This window comes from Canis lupus, chromosome 17 (assembly GCF_003254725.2).
Source record: "Canis lupus dingo isolate Sandy chromosome 17, ASM325472v2, whole genome shotgun sequence".
In the NCBI taxonomy this organism is placed as follows: Eukaryota; Metazoa; Chordata; class Mammalia; order Carnivora; family Canidae; genus Canis; species Canis lupus.
Genome location: NC_064259.1, coordinates 25,377,383 through 25,395,099, shown reverse-complemented (window position 1 = coordinate 25,395,099; position 17,717 = coordinate 25,377,383). Strand labels below are relative to the sequence as shown.

Below are 17,717 nucleotides of genomic sequence, written 5' to 3'. Positions count from 1 at the left end.
GAACCTGGCTTCTGAATTTGCCTCTTTGAGGCATTCTGATATACACCTCTGGTTAACCACCAGTTAGAAGTAATGCAGTACTCTGCCTATGCTCCATAACTTCTAGTGTTGTATTGAATTATCTTTGACTTGGGGCTTAAATTACTCAATCTTGAAATTGATACTTTTTAAAGTAACAGCTGAGAATAGGCATATCTTTTGCTGCAATGCACATGCTACTAAACAGTACTTAACATGTGCTAGGCACCATGCTAAATACATGAATTGTTATATAATCCTCAAAATCCTGTGAGGTAGGTTAAATTTTAATACCTCATTTTTAATTAATTAATTAATTTATTTTTAAATATTTTGTTTATTTATTCGTTAGAGACACAGGGAAAGAGAGAGAGGCAGAGACACAGGTAGAGGGAGAAGCAGGCTCCATGCAGGGAGCCCGACGTGGGGCTCGATCCCTGGTCTCCAGGATCACACCCTGGGCTGAAGGCTGGCAGCGCTAAACCGCTGAGCCACCCAGGCTGCCCAATACCTCATTTTTAGATGAGCAAAGTGAAATTTTGTTGACTTGTACAAGGTTATAGAGGAAAGTAAATTTGAGGCAGGATTCAAACCCAGCTTAATGCTAAATTACTTTCCCTTAATGCTATATTACCCTCTGCTCTAATGCTCTCAGGTATGTTTATAGTTTTTCCTTGGGGTAAAATCAGTCTGCCCATGTGTGTGCAGTAGAAGCCCTTTTATCCAGTTGGTAGGTGAAAAAGTGAGTCATGGTGGGGAATCCTAAATGACACTGAACAGATATTTTTTTTAAGCTTAAAAATGTTAATCTATATTAACTTGGTAATATTTTCATTTCAATCTTTTATCTGGGTATGGGTTCTCTGATTGGAATTCTGTATCATTTTTCTCCCTTAAATCACTCCTATGATGTATGGTCTGCATATTTCAGTATCAGGTTTTTTGAAAGTAGAGAACGCTTTTTTTTTAGACATTTAAGAAGTAATTTGTAGAATCCTATGCTTGTTTCATGTTTTTTTTCTCCAGCCTTCAGTCATCTTACCTGCCTCTAATTTGACAGTTTTTACATAGTCTTTCCAAAGCATTCTACCTAATTTTTGTACACCTTTTGCATTATGTGTCTGTATTTCATTGGTTTATGTAATGTTTAATTAAATTATGTAATGGTAGTATCTAGTACAACTGGCATAAGTAAGGTGGAGAACACTATTGACCCTTGTTAGGTATGCACACAAACCTGAGAGGAGACCGCAATCATGTGAGAGTTTCCTAAAAAGTGTAATCTACAAGCTTATAGAGTTCAACTTTATTTTACGATGGGAACAGAGAGCATCACTTACCCCACTAAGCCGGTGGACTGAAAACCAGTTAAGCACATTTCCCTGTACTTTGATGACGTATTTTACAAACCATGCCTACCCTTCGAATACTTAATGGATAGGTTATGGTTCAGTAAACAAATACAGAAATAGAATGGGAAGTCCTATATGTTATAGAATGAATTCTTGAATTACGTTGGTAGGTAGGTTAGTGGGAAGACCATAGAGCAAATTAGGCATAGATTCATAGAGGAAATAGAGACCTTGAGTTGAGAAAAAGAAAAATGGTTTGGATAGAATGATGACATTGTCTATTTAATTCTGGTCTTGTGGGAAGAATATTGAACCTTTGCTTAAATCTCATTTAGGAGAAGGCATGTCGGATTTTTAGAATTGATAACTTCCTGTTAGAAACTTGATAGAATGGTTGTAGGGATAGCATAATAATATAGCCAGATATTTTTCTGGACTGGATTCCAAAAAGGCATTAACAAATTGGAGGCCTGATACTTATCATCAAACTGTAGAAATGAGGGACAAAGGTGAAAGCTGTAAATGGCTATCACTGAGAATCTATTTATTTAAAAATCTCTACATTTAAATTAGGAAAGTAGGAAAGTAATATAGTGGAAAATAGGTCACCAGATATAAAAGGGCCAGGCAGTAATGAATACGAATTTTGTTTTAAAAAAAGTTAAAATCTTTTAACTCTGTTATTTCATTTCTGGGAATTCTAAATAATATTACAATAAGTTTGAAAAAAGTTTTATAAAATTTATTTCAAAAAATTGGAAATGAACAAATTTTCATCTTAGTAAGAATCACTAAATACATACTTAGTGACTATTCAGTGTCAGGTACATAGTTAAGTATTTAATAAATATTACTTATCAAGTTTGGCTTCTAATGGAAGGGCAAACTAGACTGACTCTAGATTATAGTACTAGTTTGTAAATTTTTTTTTTTTTTTTTTTTTTTTTTTACTGAATTATAGTTGACACACAATGTTACATTAGTTTCAGGTTTACAACACAGTGATTCAGCATATGCTATGCTCACAAGTGTAGCTACTGTCTGTTAGTGTACAATGCTATACAATACCATTGACTATTCCCAGTGCTGTACGTCTTATCCCCAGAACTCAACTCATTCCCTAAGTCTGCACCTCCCACTCTCCACCAATTTTTGGTCATTTCCCTTCTCCCCTCTGGCAACCACTAGTTCGTTCTCTGTGTTTATGGGTCTGTTTTTGCTTTTTTGTTTATTCATTTGTTTTTTAGATTCTACATCTAAGTGAAATCATAATGGCATTTGTCTTAGAGTACCATTTTAACTGATATCAAAAGAGCATCTTTATGCTAAACTCTTCTCAAGTTTGATTTGTTCAGAACTCTGGTTTTATTCTACAATATTTTTTGGATATGGGGCTTTTAGTAATTAGTGGACTTCTTAAGCTGTCTGCTATGGATAGCATTTTATAAAAATGGTCAATTTAATATTGCCATGTAGGTTCCAAAAATCAAGCCTAAAGATGTAAGTATTTTGTGTGTGTAGGTACTATATGTATATGGCACAAAATTCCAAAGATACTCAAAAGTTTAAATCTTTTGTCCATCCTTGTACTTCTGCCACCTAAACATATTGTTACCAATTTATTGTGTTTCCTTCTAGGAGTATTCTGTGTATAATCAAGTGTATGAGGATACTTATAAGTATTCTGTTTTACACAAATGGTAGGATACTTTACACACTGTTCTGCAATTTGCTTTTTCCTCCCCCCACCCAGCTCTCCATACAGTATACAGCACCACCTTAGTCTTTTTAATGGGTGTGTATGTATGAATATATCCTAATGTAAGAAGTCTCATATTGATGGTTATTGTGGCTGTGCTAGTTGTTTGCTAATACAGACTGATGCAGTGAATATAGGACATGCTTTTTTTTTTTTTTTAAGATTTTATTTATTTATTCATGAGAGACAGAGAGAGAGAGGCAGAGACACAGGCAGAGAGAGAAGCAGGCGCCCTGCAGAGAGCCCGATGCAGGACTTGATCCTGGGTCTTCAGGATCACACCCTGGGCTGAAGGCAGACACTTAACCTCTGAGCCACCCAGGCGTCCCAAGGACATGCTTTTTTAGAACATATGTTGGGTTATTGATGTTGGGTTCTGGGACTAGTGGTGCCCTATTTATTATTATTCTACTTTATAAGAACTCTCTATTAGTGAGGACTTCCTCCCTGCCTTTGCTACGACTGATGTTTATGGAGTGTCAAACCCAAATCCCTAGTAGATATAACGGAAATTGTTAATAATAACATGGAAATTGTACAGTATTGCCAAACAGACTTCTTCTGGGATGTGAAATGGGTATTTTGCATTATGTGGATCTCCATTAATTTAGGGGAGGTAAGTGAATAGTTTCAACAAATTCCTTTAAAGAGTCTCTCCTTGAATAAGGTAGCTAAAGAAAGATGGAAAGAAGGAATCATGATGGGATATATTGAGAGCATTATCGAGATAATGGAAGATCTTTTAACCTTTTACTTCTCTTGGCATTGTGGTCTTTGCTTAACTGGACCAGTAAGAAAACTCCTTTGGGGGAAAGAAGCCTCCAACAGAGCATTTTCCTATGGAGGATGCTTAAATTTAAATTAGGTTACTAGTTTGGAATGAATCCTGAGATTGTTCCTTGGAGTAGAGGATAATGATAAAAAGAAACAAAGAACAGCTGATAAATTGTTTTCAGAATACTTTCATTTTACTTCATGATTCTCACTGCAAGCCTGTGAGTTAGATATTGCTGTTTGCATTTGACAGATGAGAACGCCGAGATTTAAAAGGCTATGTTAGTAGATGCCATGATCAGTCTGAAATACCAAGCTTTCTTAGTTCATCATATCCAGTGTCCCCTTCCCTCCTTTTCTGGGGCCATAGAAGCAGAATCAGGAATCATTGACTTTGTGAGCTATTACTGCTTATCAATGCCATGCCAATCATATCAGCAGTTTTCCTTTTCTTGAAGTTTATGATGAAAAGTTTACCAATTTACCATGTCATCATTTACCACTGAATTTTGGTACTCTGTGAAGAGTACCATGGAATTAGAGCTGCCCCTCATCTTTTTGGGACATCCCTTTGGCACTACTTGGCACATCCTTTTTTTTTTTTTTTTTTTTTTTTTGCTGTGTAGTATGTTAACATTTGGGCAGGTTAGTGGTTAGAGGGTTAGAAATGGGGTAAAGAAATTCATATCAGTGGAGATTTTTTCATCTAATAATTGTGTAGAAAAAGGTGTGAAAGTCAGAAATGTTCCAATAATTGACCAGACTTTTAGGCCTGGGATGTCACACAAGATCCTTGGGCCTTAAAGCTGAAAAAGTGGGAGGAGGGGTGGGAATAGGAAAGTAAATTAAAACAAAAACAAAACTGTATTATGACATTAGGGAAACTTGAATATTATGCAGCCAGTTATCCGGTTTGAACTCTACCAATGATCTGTTCAGTATGAAATTCAGATTCTTTCACTGAAGACGTGCAAGTTTTTCTTAACTCTCTTCCCGGTTTTGGAATGATCTGCTTCATAACAACGCTACCTTGGTCTAAGATATCCTACTTCTCTGTGATTCTTTAATAGTTTTAGAGGAATTCTTTGTTCCTGACTCTTACGTGAAATACTGGGATTTATAAGAGGAGGGGTTGTAAATAATGTTTGTTGTATGCAATACTCTGTCAGGCTCTACATTTTATTAACTGATAATCCCAGGGACCCTCCTTGAATATACTATCCCCTTTTCATAGAAGGGAATAACTGAGGCTAGCCTAGCTATTTTCACACTTGAATCTAATTAGGGAGTGAAGACCTGCACCTACATCCGTATACAATGAAACGAGATAAATGTTTACAGTGTCAAAGCCACGATTAGGTGTAAGAGTGGCCGCGGGAAGCAAAAGCTAGCGTTTGAGGGGACCCCTGCCCTCACACTGCCATGTGCCTGTTCCTATACAGGAACTTCCTGAACGAGGCCACAGGCTCGCATCCCCGGGAGTGGAACCTCGGGGGTGTGAATCCACTCAACATTCGCGTGTGTGACGAGGCGGGGGAGGACGAGCAGGACGAGCAGGACGAGCAGGACCGTCCCCGCGGAAAGCCGCGGGGGTGGCGGCGGCGGCGGCGAGCCCCGGGTGCTCGTCATTTACGGAAGTTGGCTGGGGGAGGGGGCTCGCCCTGCGGCTGCGCCCCGCTCCCCCCCGCCCCCCCGCCCCCCCCGCTCCCCGCCCCCCAGCCTCTGCTGCCGCTAAACCCCGGAGCGCGGAGCGTGCACGCTGCGATCCCTCGGCGGCCCGGCCGCGGCTGCTGGGCATGCTCAGTGGGCAGGACCCGTTGGAGCGGCGAGTAAGGAAGCGCTGGCTCCTCCGCGGGTCTGCCGTCCCCGCTCGGGCCCCGGCCCTGGGCTTCCGTGCGCGCGGAGCCGCAGCCGCAGCCGCCGCCGCCTCCCCGCGGGGCCTGTCCGGCTTCCGCCGTTAACCTCGCGGCGCGGCCGGAGGAGGAGCGGGGCGGGGCGGGGCCCGCGGGCCGGCGGGCGGCCGGGCGGGCGGGCGGGCGGGAGGGCCCAGCCGGGGTGGGGGCGGGGGCGGGGCGGGGCGGGGGCGGGGTGGGTGCGGGGAGTCCCGCGGGGGTGGGGGTGGGGGTGGGGTGGGGGAGGGGAGGGGGCGGGCGCGGAGTCACGGGGGTGGGGTCAGCGGCGCCGGCTCGGGGAGGCCGGCGGGGAGGGGGCCGTGGGGGCGGCTCGGCGGAACCAGCCGCGGCCGGGGAGCGGCGGCGAGGCCGGGGGCCGGGGCCAGGGCTTTCCGGGCTTCGGTGAGGCCGCCGCGGGCCCCATCTTCCGGCGCTCGCCGGAGCTCGTGCTGATTGTTGCTGCCGCCGCCACCGCCCCGGCTGCCATCTCGTCCTCCTGGGCCGCCGCCGCCGCCGCCGCCGCCTCCTGGGCCGGGCCGATCCCCTCCCCGCCGCCGCCTCCTCCTGGGCTGGGCCCGCGGTGTCTCGTCCCCTCGCGGAGCCGCTCCTGCCGCCGCCGCCGCCGCCTCCTCATTCATCCTCGTGCACCATAGGCGGCACAGGCACCAAGATGTCCAACCGAGTGGTCTGCCGGGAAGCCAGCCACGCCGGGAGCTGGTACACAGCCTCAGGTAGGGCCCCAGGCCGGCCCCGCGTGCGGAGGGAGCGCCCCCCCCTCCCCCCGGGGCATCCCGCGGGGCGGCCGGCTCGCCGCCGAGTGTGGGGCGGACGGCGCGCGCCCTCCCGGGGCCGGGCTGGATGGAGGCTGGAGGCCGGGACCCGAGCCCGCCCCCGCCCCGGCCCCGGCCCCGGCCCCCGCCTCCGCCCCAGCCCCAGCCCCAGCCCCAGCCCCGGCCCCGGCCCCGGCCCCGGCCCCGGGAGGACGGCGCGCCCGGCGCGGGGGAGGCAGGCAGGACCGGCGGCGGGGCGTCCCCGTCTCCCCTCCAAGGTGCCCGGCTGCCTGCACGGGAGCGCGGGCTCCGGACCTTCTCCGGCTCCGGGCTGGACGCGGGGTCCCCGCCTGCGAGGTCGCCTAGGAGGCGGGAGGCCCTTCTCTGGGACTCGCGGAGCCCGTCTGTGGGGGTAGGGTAGGAGGGCGGCCAGGCAGCGCTTGGGGCGGGTGGCCTCCCAGCTCTTTTGTCCGTGTTTTCATTGTTACTGTCACTCGCGAAAGGGGCAGCCGGAGATGGCATCGGCGCGCCGGCCTCCCCCCGCGGCCGCGCCAGCAGCAGCCCGGCCGCCCGCCCGCCCGAGCCGAGCGGAGCCCCAGCCCCAGCCCCAGCCCCAGCCCCAGCCCCAGCCGCAGCCCCAGCCCCAGCCCCAGCCCCAGCCCCAGCCCAGCCCCAGCCGCAGCCGCAGCCCCAGCCCCAGCCCCAGCCCCAGCCCCAGCCCCAGCCCCAGCCTGCGAGCGGGGCCCGGGTCTCCGCCGCCCCGGCGCGCCGTCAACGCCGCCTACAAACACTCTGGAGCTCTTTTATGTAAGAAAGCCCAGGGACGTTCCCTTTAATACACAGTTGGGTTAGGGCCACTGTTTTTCCTGGGATTACTTTCACGGGTCATATTTCTGGTGAGTTAACAAAGAAAGTTCCACCGTGATTCCCCATGGTGTTCCGTGGTCTGGTACCGGCTTACGGGTAACCGGACCCAACTTCTCGTGCGGATCTCGCATTCACGCTTTCCCTCTTGCACCGAGTCGGGTTGGGGTAGGGACGTGGCTGGTGAGGCGACAAAGATCTGGAAGAAAATTCCTTTCTCTGAGTTGCTGCTACTCGGGACTCGGAAACACATGCACTTTCCCGACTCACTGGAGATTTGCGGTGTTAAGACACAAAAGAATCCTAATGCTTGGATTCGCAAAGCCTAACAGGTAGCCGGCTGTAGTTTTGTACCGAGCAAATGACATTTGGCTTTGCCTTCGTGGCCCTGGCGTACTTCACGGACACTTAATCAGTTCCCACAGCCTGAGAATGTCAGTTGAGCTTTCCTTGGTGGACACACATGGGGATGTGTCCGAGACTCTGTCCTGCTAGCCGGTGGCAGAACGGGAATGGAGAAACGGGAGTCCCTGGCTCCTGGGTTTGTCCCCCATTAAGTGCATTGCTAATATTCAATTTATCAGTGCCTAAATGGCCTTTTCTGGGTTGTAAGTCACTAAGCTGCTTTCTTCAGTGTGTTCTGAAGGGTTAGAAAGTCTCAGTTTTCACTTTCATGGCCATCTTCTGATGTATTTCTTTTGGTTTTGTTTTCTGTATCTTTCTATAAGTGTTTTAGACTTTTTGACGTAGTTTGCCTTGACATTTGGGCAAATAATTCTGGAGGAATTTTTATAGATTCTTGAATATTCTTTGGGTAGTAAAATAAGGTATATCTCACACTTTGGACTTGAAACGACTTCTTCAGTAATCTCAAATATAAGAAGAATCCTTTAATCTAGCCCCAAACATTCTCTGATTATAGCTACTTATCAGTAGTGAGTGAACACAAACTATTTTCTTCTTTTTTTGGGTATAAGTGTAATTTTATTTTATCTTTTTACAGTGTTATATTAGTTTCAGGTGTGTACAGTATAAAGATTCAACGATTCCTAAACTGAACTATTTTCTCAAACATTTGAAATGCAATCTAATTTCCTTAAATTCTCAGTAGTCAGTAATGCCACTTTGATAATGTGAATGTCATAGAGAACCTTTTTAAAAAATTTCAGAGCATGTGTGGCGTGTGTGTGTGTGTGTGTGTGTGTGTCTATATGTATGTGTGATTTTAAACTTAAGTAATGATAAGGGATGAATTTAGAGCAATGTAGTTGTAAAAGCTTATTTCATATTTTAAAAATAAGTCAAAATAGAGAAGTAAACTTTGACTTGGTCTAACAACTTACTTCACATTATCCCAGTGTACCTAGGTTGATAGCATTGACCATCGGAAAAAATTTTACTTGTGTTATTATTGTTTCCCTAGTGAACTATTTCTAAAAACTCGAGTAATAGAAGAGACAGATGTGATTGTGGTTTGTCATTCTGTCTTTTCTACAGCATTCAGATCATGTCCATAGAATTAAAGTATTCGGTTACTGTTATAAGTAAGGGTGAAATCACATTTGCATCAGTTACATAGCTAGCTCAGAAAAAAAAGTGCATGTGCATATATGTTACATATCTATACACATAAATATCTTCATTGTTATATGCTAAATCCATTGATAGAAGTATAAATTATTCTTTATTCTCAAGGAATTTACAGTTTATTTGAAGTAAGTCATAAGATGGCAAATACATTTTGGATAAATTGAGATAGGGCTTTTAGGAGTTCTGAGGATTATGGAATCACTTCAAGGTAGCATTTGAATTGTGCTTTGAAGGAATGGTACTTAGGTAGGTTTGGAGAGGAGAAGAAACTTTGAGGGAACACCACAAAATACAGAAGCAAATAATACAAGTAGATAAATTTAATAAGAATGAATGGTTCATACTGGGGTATAGTTCTTGAGCCTGGAGTATTAAATTGGTGCTAGAGTATGGATGCCTGTGAATGCTATGCATCATAGTGATTTGATTTATTCAGTAGGTAGTCAGGACCAAGGGGGAAGTTTCTGAGTAGGGAACTAATATGGGAGTAGCATTTTAGGAAAATTAATCTCCTAGGAAGGTTAATCCTCATTTCTTTACCGGTGTATAGCTGGGCTCAGCAAACTATGCCCACAGGTCAAATCCGGCCTGCGGCCCTCATCATGAGCAAGTCTACTAGCTAAGAACAGTTTTTAATTTTCAAAGGGTTTAAAAAACAAACATAAGTGCCGTTGAAACCGTCTGTGGCCCGTAAAGCCTAAAATATTATTTGGCCCTTTACAGAAAAATATGCCGACCTCTAGTGTAGGTTAGTGGTTCTCAAAGTGGGATCTCTAGACCCAGCAGCATAATGTATCTGTACTCTGTATTTTCTCCATATTTATTCTAGCTTTTATTGCATTATTTCATGCTCTTAGTATCTTCTCTCAAGACAGTTTTAACTGCCTCGTAACTAGCCTTATCCTCCTTAAGTTCATCCTCTGCATTGCTCCCTGAATAATCTATCTGACCACATAATTCCTTTGCATAAATCTCACTGACCCATCTTGCCTTTTGGAAGAGGTCTAAGTTTCTTCATGACTTGGCATCTTACTATCTCTTTGACCACTCCTTCTACCCCATCTCAGTCCTTGTTTTTACCACCCTTAAGCAACATGTAGCAGCTGTAATTGTTTCTTTAAATATATTGTGCTTTTTACTCAAGCTGTTTGCTCTGATGGAATGCATTTTGCCTGGATAATTCCTACTCTTCTTTTAAAGACTCAGTTGTTCATACCTTCATGATGGCTGTCCCAATACCTGACCTCTCTAGGTTGTTTTTGTTGATCCTTTGTAATTCTGTAATGTCCTGTGCATATCTCTGTACATTTATTTGGTTATCTGTATGTGTGGTCATCATCTTTTTTTTTTTTTTCAAGATTTATTTATTTATTTTAGAGAGAGAGGGAGGGAGAGAGCATACACATGAGTTGGGGGAGGGACAGAGGGAGAGGATCTCAAGCAAACTCCCTGTTTATGACCTATGAGATTACGACCTGAGCCAAAACCAAGAGTTGGATGCTTAACTGAGCATCCTGGGTATATACCCAAAATACTGCACACAGGGGTACCTGTATGTGTTGTCTTCTGTAAGATTAGGAATTCCTTGAAGCTTGGGACAATATCTTACTAATTTTTGGTACCTTAAATACTCAGCACAGATTTTGTACATAGTAGATACTCAGTAAGTATTTGAATGAATGAGTGTTAAAGTGCTTGACATATAGTAAATATGGCAAAGGTATTGATTGTTTAAATCCTGAAGAGCAGCAGGGGTGATTAAGGACCATTGCAGTTAAATCTCTGAGGATAGTATGGGTGAAGAATATTAGTGGTGGGAAAGGATTAGAAATCCTGATTCACCAGTTGGGACCCCATTTTATCTAAGTTCTTTTTTTTTTTTTTTTTTTTAAGATTTTATATATTTATTTGTGGAAATGGGGGAGAGAGATCACTGAGCAGAGGGGAAAGGCAGAGAGAGAAACAGACTTCCTGCTTAGCTGGGAGCCCGATGTGGGACTTGATTCCAGAACTCTAGGATCAACGACTTGAGTTGAAGGCAGACACTTAATCAACTGAGCCACCCAGATGCCCTAAGATTTTTTTTAAATTTATTTATTCATGAGACACACACACACACACACACACACACATACACACACACACAGGCAGAGAGGCAGAGGGAGAAGCAGGCTCCATGCAGGGAGCCAGACGTTGGACTCGATGCTGGGTCTCCAGGATCAGGCCCTGGGCTGAAGGCGGTGCTAAACCCGCTGAGCCACCCGGGCTGCCCCCGGTCTAAGAGTTTTAAAGAAGTGTGACATACATATAGAAGAGTGTATGACTAGATGAATTTTCACAAAATAAGTACATTTATGTAATCAGCACCCAACTTAAGGAACATAGAAGTACTGAAATCCCCAACCCTTACTGTGTTCCTTGTATTCTAACACTAGAAAAATTTTGCCTGTTTTCGAACTCTATATGAAGTAGAATCATAAAGTATATCTTGTTTGAGTTGCTTCTGCTCAACATTACATTTATGAGATTAACCCTTATTGTGTAGTAGTTTGTTTTTTCTCATTGCTGTTCTCTGTTGTGTGAATATACCAGAGCTTATCCATTCTACTGTTGGTAGATATTAGGTTTTGCTGCAAGGAACTCATGTATGTATGTGGACTCCATGACTAGTGTGGGTGTGGAGTCCAATGCAGGGCTTGAATTCACGACCCTGAGATCAAGAGTCAGACACTTAACCGCCTGAGCCATCCAGGTGCCCCTGCAATAAACATTTTTGTACTTTTTTCTTTCTGGCGAACACACACATATATATATGTGTGTGCGCGCACTGCGTGTGTGCAGTATTTTGGGTATATACCTTAGAGTGGAATTATTAAGTCATGGTTATGATATGCTCATTTTATTAGATTATGCTAAGGTTTTGGAAAGTGGTTTTACAAATTTACACTCCTATCACCAGTGTATGAGAGTTCTAGTTTTTCTTTGTCAGCATTTATTATTGCCACTCGTTTTTTTTTTTTTTTTTTTTAAGATTTTATTTATTTATTCATGATAGTCACAGAGGAGAGAGAGAGAGAGAGGCAGAGACACAGGCAGAGGGAGAAGCAGGCTCCATGCACCGGGAGCCCGACGTGGGATTCGATCCCGGGTCTCCAGGATCACGCCCTGGGCCAAAGGCAGGCGCCAAACCGCTGCGCCACCCAGGGATCCCGCCACTCGTTTTATTTTTAGTTATTCTGGACTGGTGTGTGCTGATATTGCATTGTAGTTTTAATTTTCTTTTCCTGATGACTAATAAAGTTGAACACCTTTTCATATTAGGGACCCTGTGTTATTGGCCATTTGGATTTTGCTTTTGTGAAGCCTTTAAGTATTTTGCCTTTTTTTCTATTAGGCTGTTTACTTTTTTCGTATTGATGTGTAGTTTACATATTCTGGTTATAGTCTTGTTGGTTTTATGCATTGCAGATATAGTCTACTCTGTAGCTAGTTCTTTTAGGATCTTGGTGTTTTGGTGAATGAAAGTGCTTAAAGAAGTCCTGTTTATCAATTGGTTAGTCCTTTTTTGTTTCCATTTTTTTTTTCTTAACGATTTTATTTATTCATGAGAGACACAGAGAGAGGCAGAGATATAGGCAGAGGGAGAAGCAGGCTCCCCTCCCTGCAGGAGCTTGGTGTGGGACTCGATTTTGGGTTCACACCCTGAGCGGAAGGCAGACAGACCCTCAACCACTGAGCCTCCCAGGTGTCCTGGTTCTATTTTTGAAATCTTTGCCTGTGTCAGTATCTTGAAGTTCCTTTCCTGTGTTTTCTTTTAAAAACTTTGTATCTTTTTACTTTTCATATTTAGATCAATAATTCATTTGGTTGATAGCTGTATGTGTAATGGAGTTGGTACATTACATACATTTTTTTGTTGAACCAAATGTAGATACAGAAAAAGTATACAAGTCAAGTATATGCTTTGATGAATATTCACAAATTTGACATACTGTATGTAACCAGCCCTTTAGATCAAGAGATAGAACGTTTTCAGCATCCCAGAAGGATACATTACATTTTAATGTTTTTTGAAATTGGTTTATTTAAGTTAGGTATTTGTATCCAAATGTATATTTAATGTGGGGACTCCCTCCCTCCCCTGGAAAATGGTTGTTGTATTGGTGGTACATCTTATAATTATTGGTGTCTTAGAATTGAGGAAATATATCAAATTATTTCAAAGAGTATTAAGTGTTTGTATGATCTATATCTTTTTTTTTAATAAATTAATTTTTTATTGGTGTTCAATTTACCAACATACAGAATAACACCCAGTGCTCATCCCGTCAAGTGTCCCCCTCAGTGCCCGTCACCCACTCACTCCCACCCCCCGCCCTCCTCCCCTTCCACCACCCCTAGTTCGTTTCCCAGAGTTAGGAGTCTTTATGTTCTGTCTCCCTTTCTGATATTTCCCACACATTTCTTCTCCCTTCCCTTCTATTCCCTTTCACTATTATTTATATTCCCCAAATGAATGAGAACATACACTGTTTGTCCTTCTCCGATTGACTTACTTCACTCAGCATAATACCCTCCAGTTCCATCCACGTTGAAGCAAATGGTGGGTATTTGTCATTTCTAATGGCTGAGGAATATTCCATTGTATACATAGCCCACATCTTCTTTATCCATTCATCTTTCGATGGACACCGAGGCTCCGTCCACAGTTTGGCTATCGTGGACATTGCTGCTAGAAACATCGGGGTGCAGGTGTCCCGGCGTTTCACTGCATCTGTATCTTTGGGGTAAATCCCCAGCAGTGCAATTGCTGGGTCATAGGGCAGCTCTATTTTTAACTCTTTGAGGAACCTCCACACAGTTTTCCAGAGTGGCTGCACCAGTTCACATTCCCACCAACAGTGTAAGAGGGTTCCCTTTTCTCCGCATCCTCTCCAACATTTGTTGTGTCCTGCCTTGTTAATTTTCCCCATTCTCACTGGTTTGAGGTGGTATCTCATTGTGGTTTTGATTTGTATTTGCCTGATGGCAAGTGCTGTGGAGCATTTTCTCATGTGCGTGTTGGCCATGTCTATGTCTTCCTCTGTGAGATTTCTGTTCATGTCTTTTGCCCATTTCATGATTGGATTGTTTGTTTCTTTGGTGTTGAGTTTAAGAAGTTCTTTATAGATCTTGGAAACTAGCCCTTTATCTGATACGTCATTTGCAAATATTATCTCCCATTCTGTAGGTTGTCTTTTAGTTTTGTTGACTGTATCCTTTGCTGTGCAGAAGCTTCTTATCTGATGAAGTCCCAATAGTTCATTTTTGCTTTTGTTTCTTTTGCCTTCGTGGATGTATCTTGCAAGAAGTTACTGTGGCCAAGTTCAAAAAGGGTGTTGTTGCCTGTGTTCTCCTCTAGGATTTTGATGGAATCTTGTCTCACATTTAGATCTTTCATCCATTTTGAGTTTATATGATCTATATCTTAATGCAGTTTTACTTTTTGAGTTGTTTTCATTCATTTTGCTGTATTTCTAAACATTTAATAAAATGTATCAGGGTTCTGTAGTTGGAAAACCACAATTGTTTAATTTTTTGATACGTGCCTTGAGTTTTGGGTGTTGAAATACATCTTAGTGTGTGAAAAATTGAAAAACTGACCAATAAAAACATTCTTCTTTGAAGAAAAAAGATTATATAATACTTAGTTTTAAAATTCACTTTTTGGGAAAAAAAATAAAATTCACTTTTTGGGATCCCTGGGTGGCTCAGTGGTTGAGCGCCTGCCTTCGGCCCCGGGGCGTGATCCTGGAGTTGGGAATGGAGTCTCGCATTGGGCTTCCTCCATGGAGTCTGCTTCTCTCTCTGCCTGTGTCTCTGCCTCTCTCTCTCTCTGTGTCTGTCATGAATGACTAAATAAAATCTTAAAAAAAATAAAACTAACTTTTTTAGGGGTGCCTGGGTGGCTCAGTTGGTTAAGGGTCTGCCTTGGGGTTAGGTCATGATCTTAGGGTCCTGGGGTCAAGCCCCACATGGGGCTCCCTGCTCTGTGGGGAGCTTGCTTTTCCCTCTCTCTCTGCCTGCAGATCCTTCTGCTTGGGCTCTCTGTCGAATAAATAAATAAAATTCTTTAAAAAAATTACTTTTTTAGGTTACTAAATATAGTGGTCTGTATGCTGATTTTTTTCTTTGCATTTCATCCTGCTATTTTACTTGGAGAAAAGCAACACAAAGAAAGAACAAATTTAATAGGCAAACTGTTGAGATTATTGCTTGATTACCTCTGGCTCTTTCTTACTTTCCTTCATGTTTTTTCTCATATAATTTCCAAATCAAAATCATTTTCTTTCTTAGCTCCATGATGCAGTTTGTATTTATCTGTTTTTGGGTTTTTGTCCATTTGGAAGACCATGATGATAATAAAAATGTCCTTCATTAAGCTTATTACATAGGTACATTACATATATTTGAATATAAGCTGTAATCCTCAAAAGGACGCTACAAGGTTGGTATTATCTCCATTTATGGATGTGGAAACAATGAGTCAGAGAGGTTGAGTAACATGTTTAAGGTGTAGTAAGTGGAAGAGTCTGACTCCAGGGAGCCAGTCTGACTCCAGAGAGGTATGGTGAGATATGTTGTCCCAAACATTGAACCTCTCTGTTCCATTTTAGATTTTCCCCAAACTATTGACATTTAACTCACACTTGTATATAATTTATGGTTTATTTTCTTTCTTTCTTTTTTTTAAGATTTTATTTATGCATTTGACAGAGAGAGCATAAGCAGGGAGTGTGGCATGCAGAGGGAGAGGGAGAAGCAGGCTCCCTGCAGAGCAGGGAGCCCCATGTGGGGCTTGACCCCAGGACCCTAGGATCATGACCTGAGCCAAAGGCAGACGATTAACTGACTGAACCACCCTCTAAAGCATTTTCTCATACATTTTTGATTTTCACAATAAGCCTGTGATTAGGATAGATGAGGCAGGCAGGGCTTTAATCTACCCCCTCCTTGCTATTTTATTGATGAGAAACTAAGACTTGGAGGAGGCTAAATTTGCGAGTCATACTACTGGTAAACAGTGAGCTAGGATTTGAACTTAGGACTTTTGGCTGAAGGCTATTTTTTCTAATTGTAGTGGTTCTGGAGTAAGAAAGAAGTTGAATTATTTGGAATCGGTAAGCGTCTCTATAATTTTAAGTAAGTAGATTATAAAATAATAAAATTGTGACTAGAAACACTTATGAATATTGACTATTATTCATAGAATGTAAATACTGACAAAGGAATAGTGTGTGTGTGTATGTGTGTGTGTGTGTGTGTGTGTGTGTGTGTGTTTTAGGCTAGTCCCAGATTTAGATTTAGGCTTAGGAAAACTTTGGTTTTTTTTTTAAAGATTTTATTTATTAGAGAGAGAGAGAGAGAGAGAGAGAGAGAGCAGTAGGGGGAGGGGTAGAGAGAGAGAATCTTCAAGTAGATTCCCTGCTGAGTGCAGAGTCCAACTGAGGGCTCCATCCCACAACCCATGAGATCATTACATGAGCCTAAACCAAGAGTCGGATGTTCAACCAGCTGAGCCACACAGGTGGCCCACCATGATCTGTTTTTAAGTAGTCTATCCTCCTCCATCTTAAGCTCATTGCTTTTCTCTCTCTTTTTAATTTACTTTTTTGAAAATCTTGGAGCATTTTGTCATCTAAGATGATGCTGGTGGAGATGTGTATTGCTACATATAGCTCATGGAACATTGAAGATTCCATTTATATCATCATAATAATTATGCTTTTAGTAACCTAACTTTAATATGTTTTCATTTGGAAAAGTTTCTTTTTTTTTTTTCCTTTTCTGATCGATCTCATCATTCTCCAGTTGGATGGATATTCTGGATTTCCTTCTAATTTCTAAAAACTAAATAGATTAGGATTAAAGAACTACCTGCTGATTTTGGAAAAAACAGTGTATATTGTTTTTTCACAAGAGCAAGTAGGGAAGGGGCACAGGAAGAAGCAGACCCCTGCTGAGTGGGGAGCCTAACTTGGCTTGATCTGAGACACTGAGATATGATCTGAGCCAAAGCCAGATTCTTTTTTTTTTTTTTTTTTTTTTTAAGATTTTATTTATTCATGAGAGACACAGAGAGAGAGAGAGGCAGACACAGGCAGGGGGAGAAGCTGGCTCCATGCAGGGAGCCCGATGTAGGACTCGATCCCAGGTCTCTAGGATCATACCTTGGGCTGAAGGCGGTGCTAAACCCCTGAGCCACTGGGGCTGCCCCTGAAGGCAGATTCTTAACTGACTGAGCTACCCAGGCACCATAGGCCTAGCAAAACTTGACACTTTTGGAGAGGCTTTATTTAACATTGTGATTCAATCTTGAATAAACTGAATTCTCTATGAAAGGTATTGCTCTAGGGACTAGTTTTGTAGCTGGCAATGAAACAAAAATCCCTAGAGTATATGTTCTATTTGGAGAAGAGACAATAAATAAGGTAAATAAGTAAAATATATAGTATGTTAGATATAGGAAAGTGCTGGGGAGAATTATCAAGCAAATAAAGTAGGGTTTGCTGGTGTGTAGAGAATGTTTAGGATGGGAGAGAAGTTTGCAAGTTTAAATAACATCAAAAGAGAAGACTTCATTTGAATGACATTTGAGTGAAGATTTGAAGTAGATGACAGAGCAAGCCTTGCATTCTAGATAATTTTAGGGTACAGT

General features: G+C 42.8%; 1 protein-coding gene across 2 annotated transcripts in view; it reads left to right on the top strand.

Annotated features, from left to right (window-relative positions):
* The first annotated feature begins 5,713 nt into the window (after positions 1-5,713).
* MEMO1 (mediator of cell motility 1) overlaps positions 5,714-17,717 on the top strand; it is a 122,126-nt gene continuing 110,122 nt past the window's right edge. The window contains exons 1-2 of one of the 2 annotated variants that reach the window (XM_025454247.3): positions 5,714-5,732; positions 6,449-6,526. In XM_025454247.3, the coding sequence (XP_025310032.1) occupies positions 6,466-6,526 (61 nt within the window). In that variant the 5' untranslated portion in view covers positions 5,714-5,732; positions 6,449-6,465. Of the gene's footprint in view, positions 5,733-6,448; positions 6,527-17,717 lie in introns of those variants that run through there. The other variant, XM_025454248.3, reaches the window with a different exon arrangement.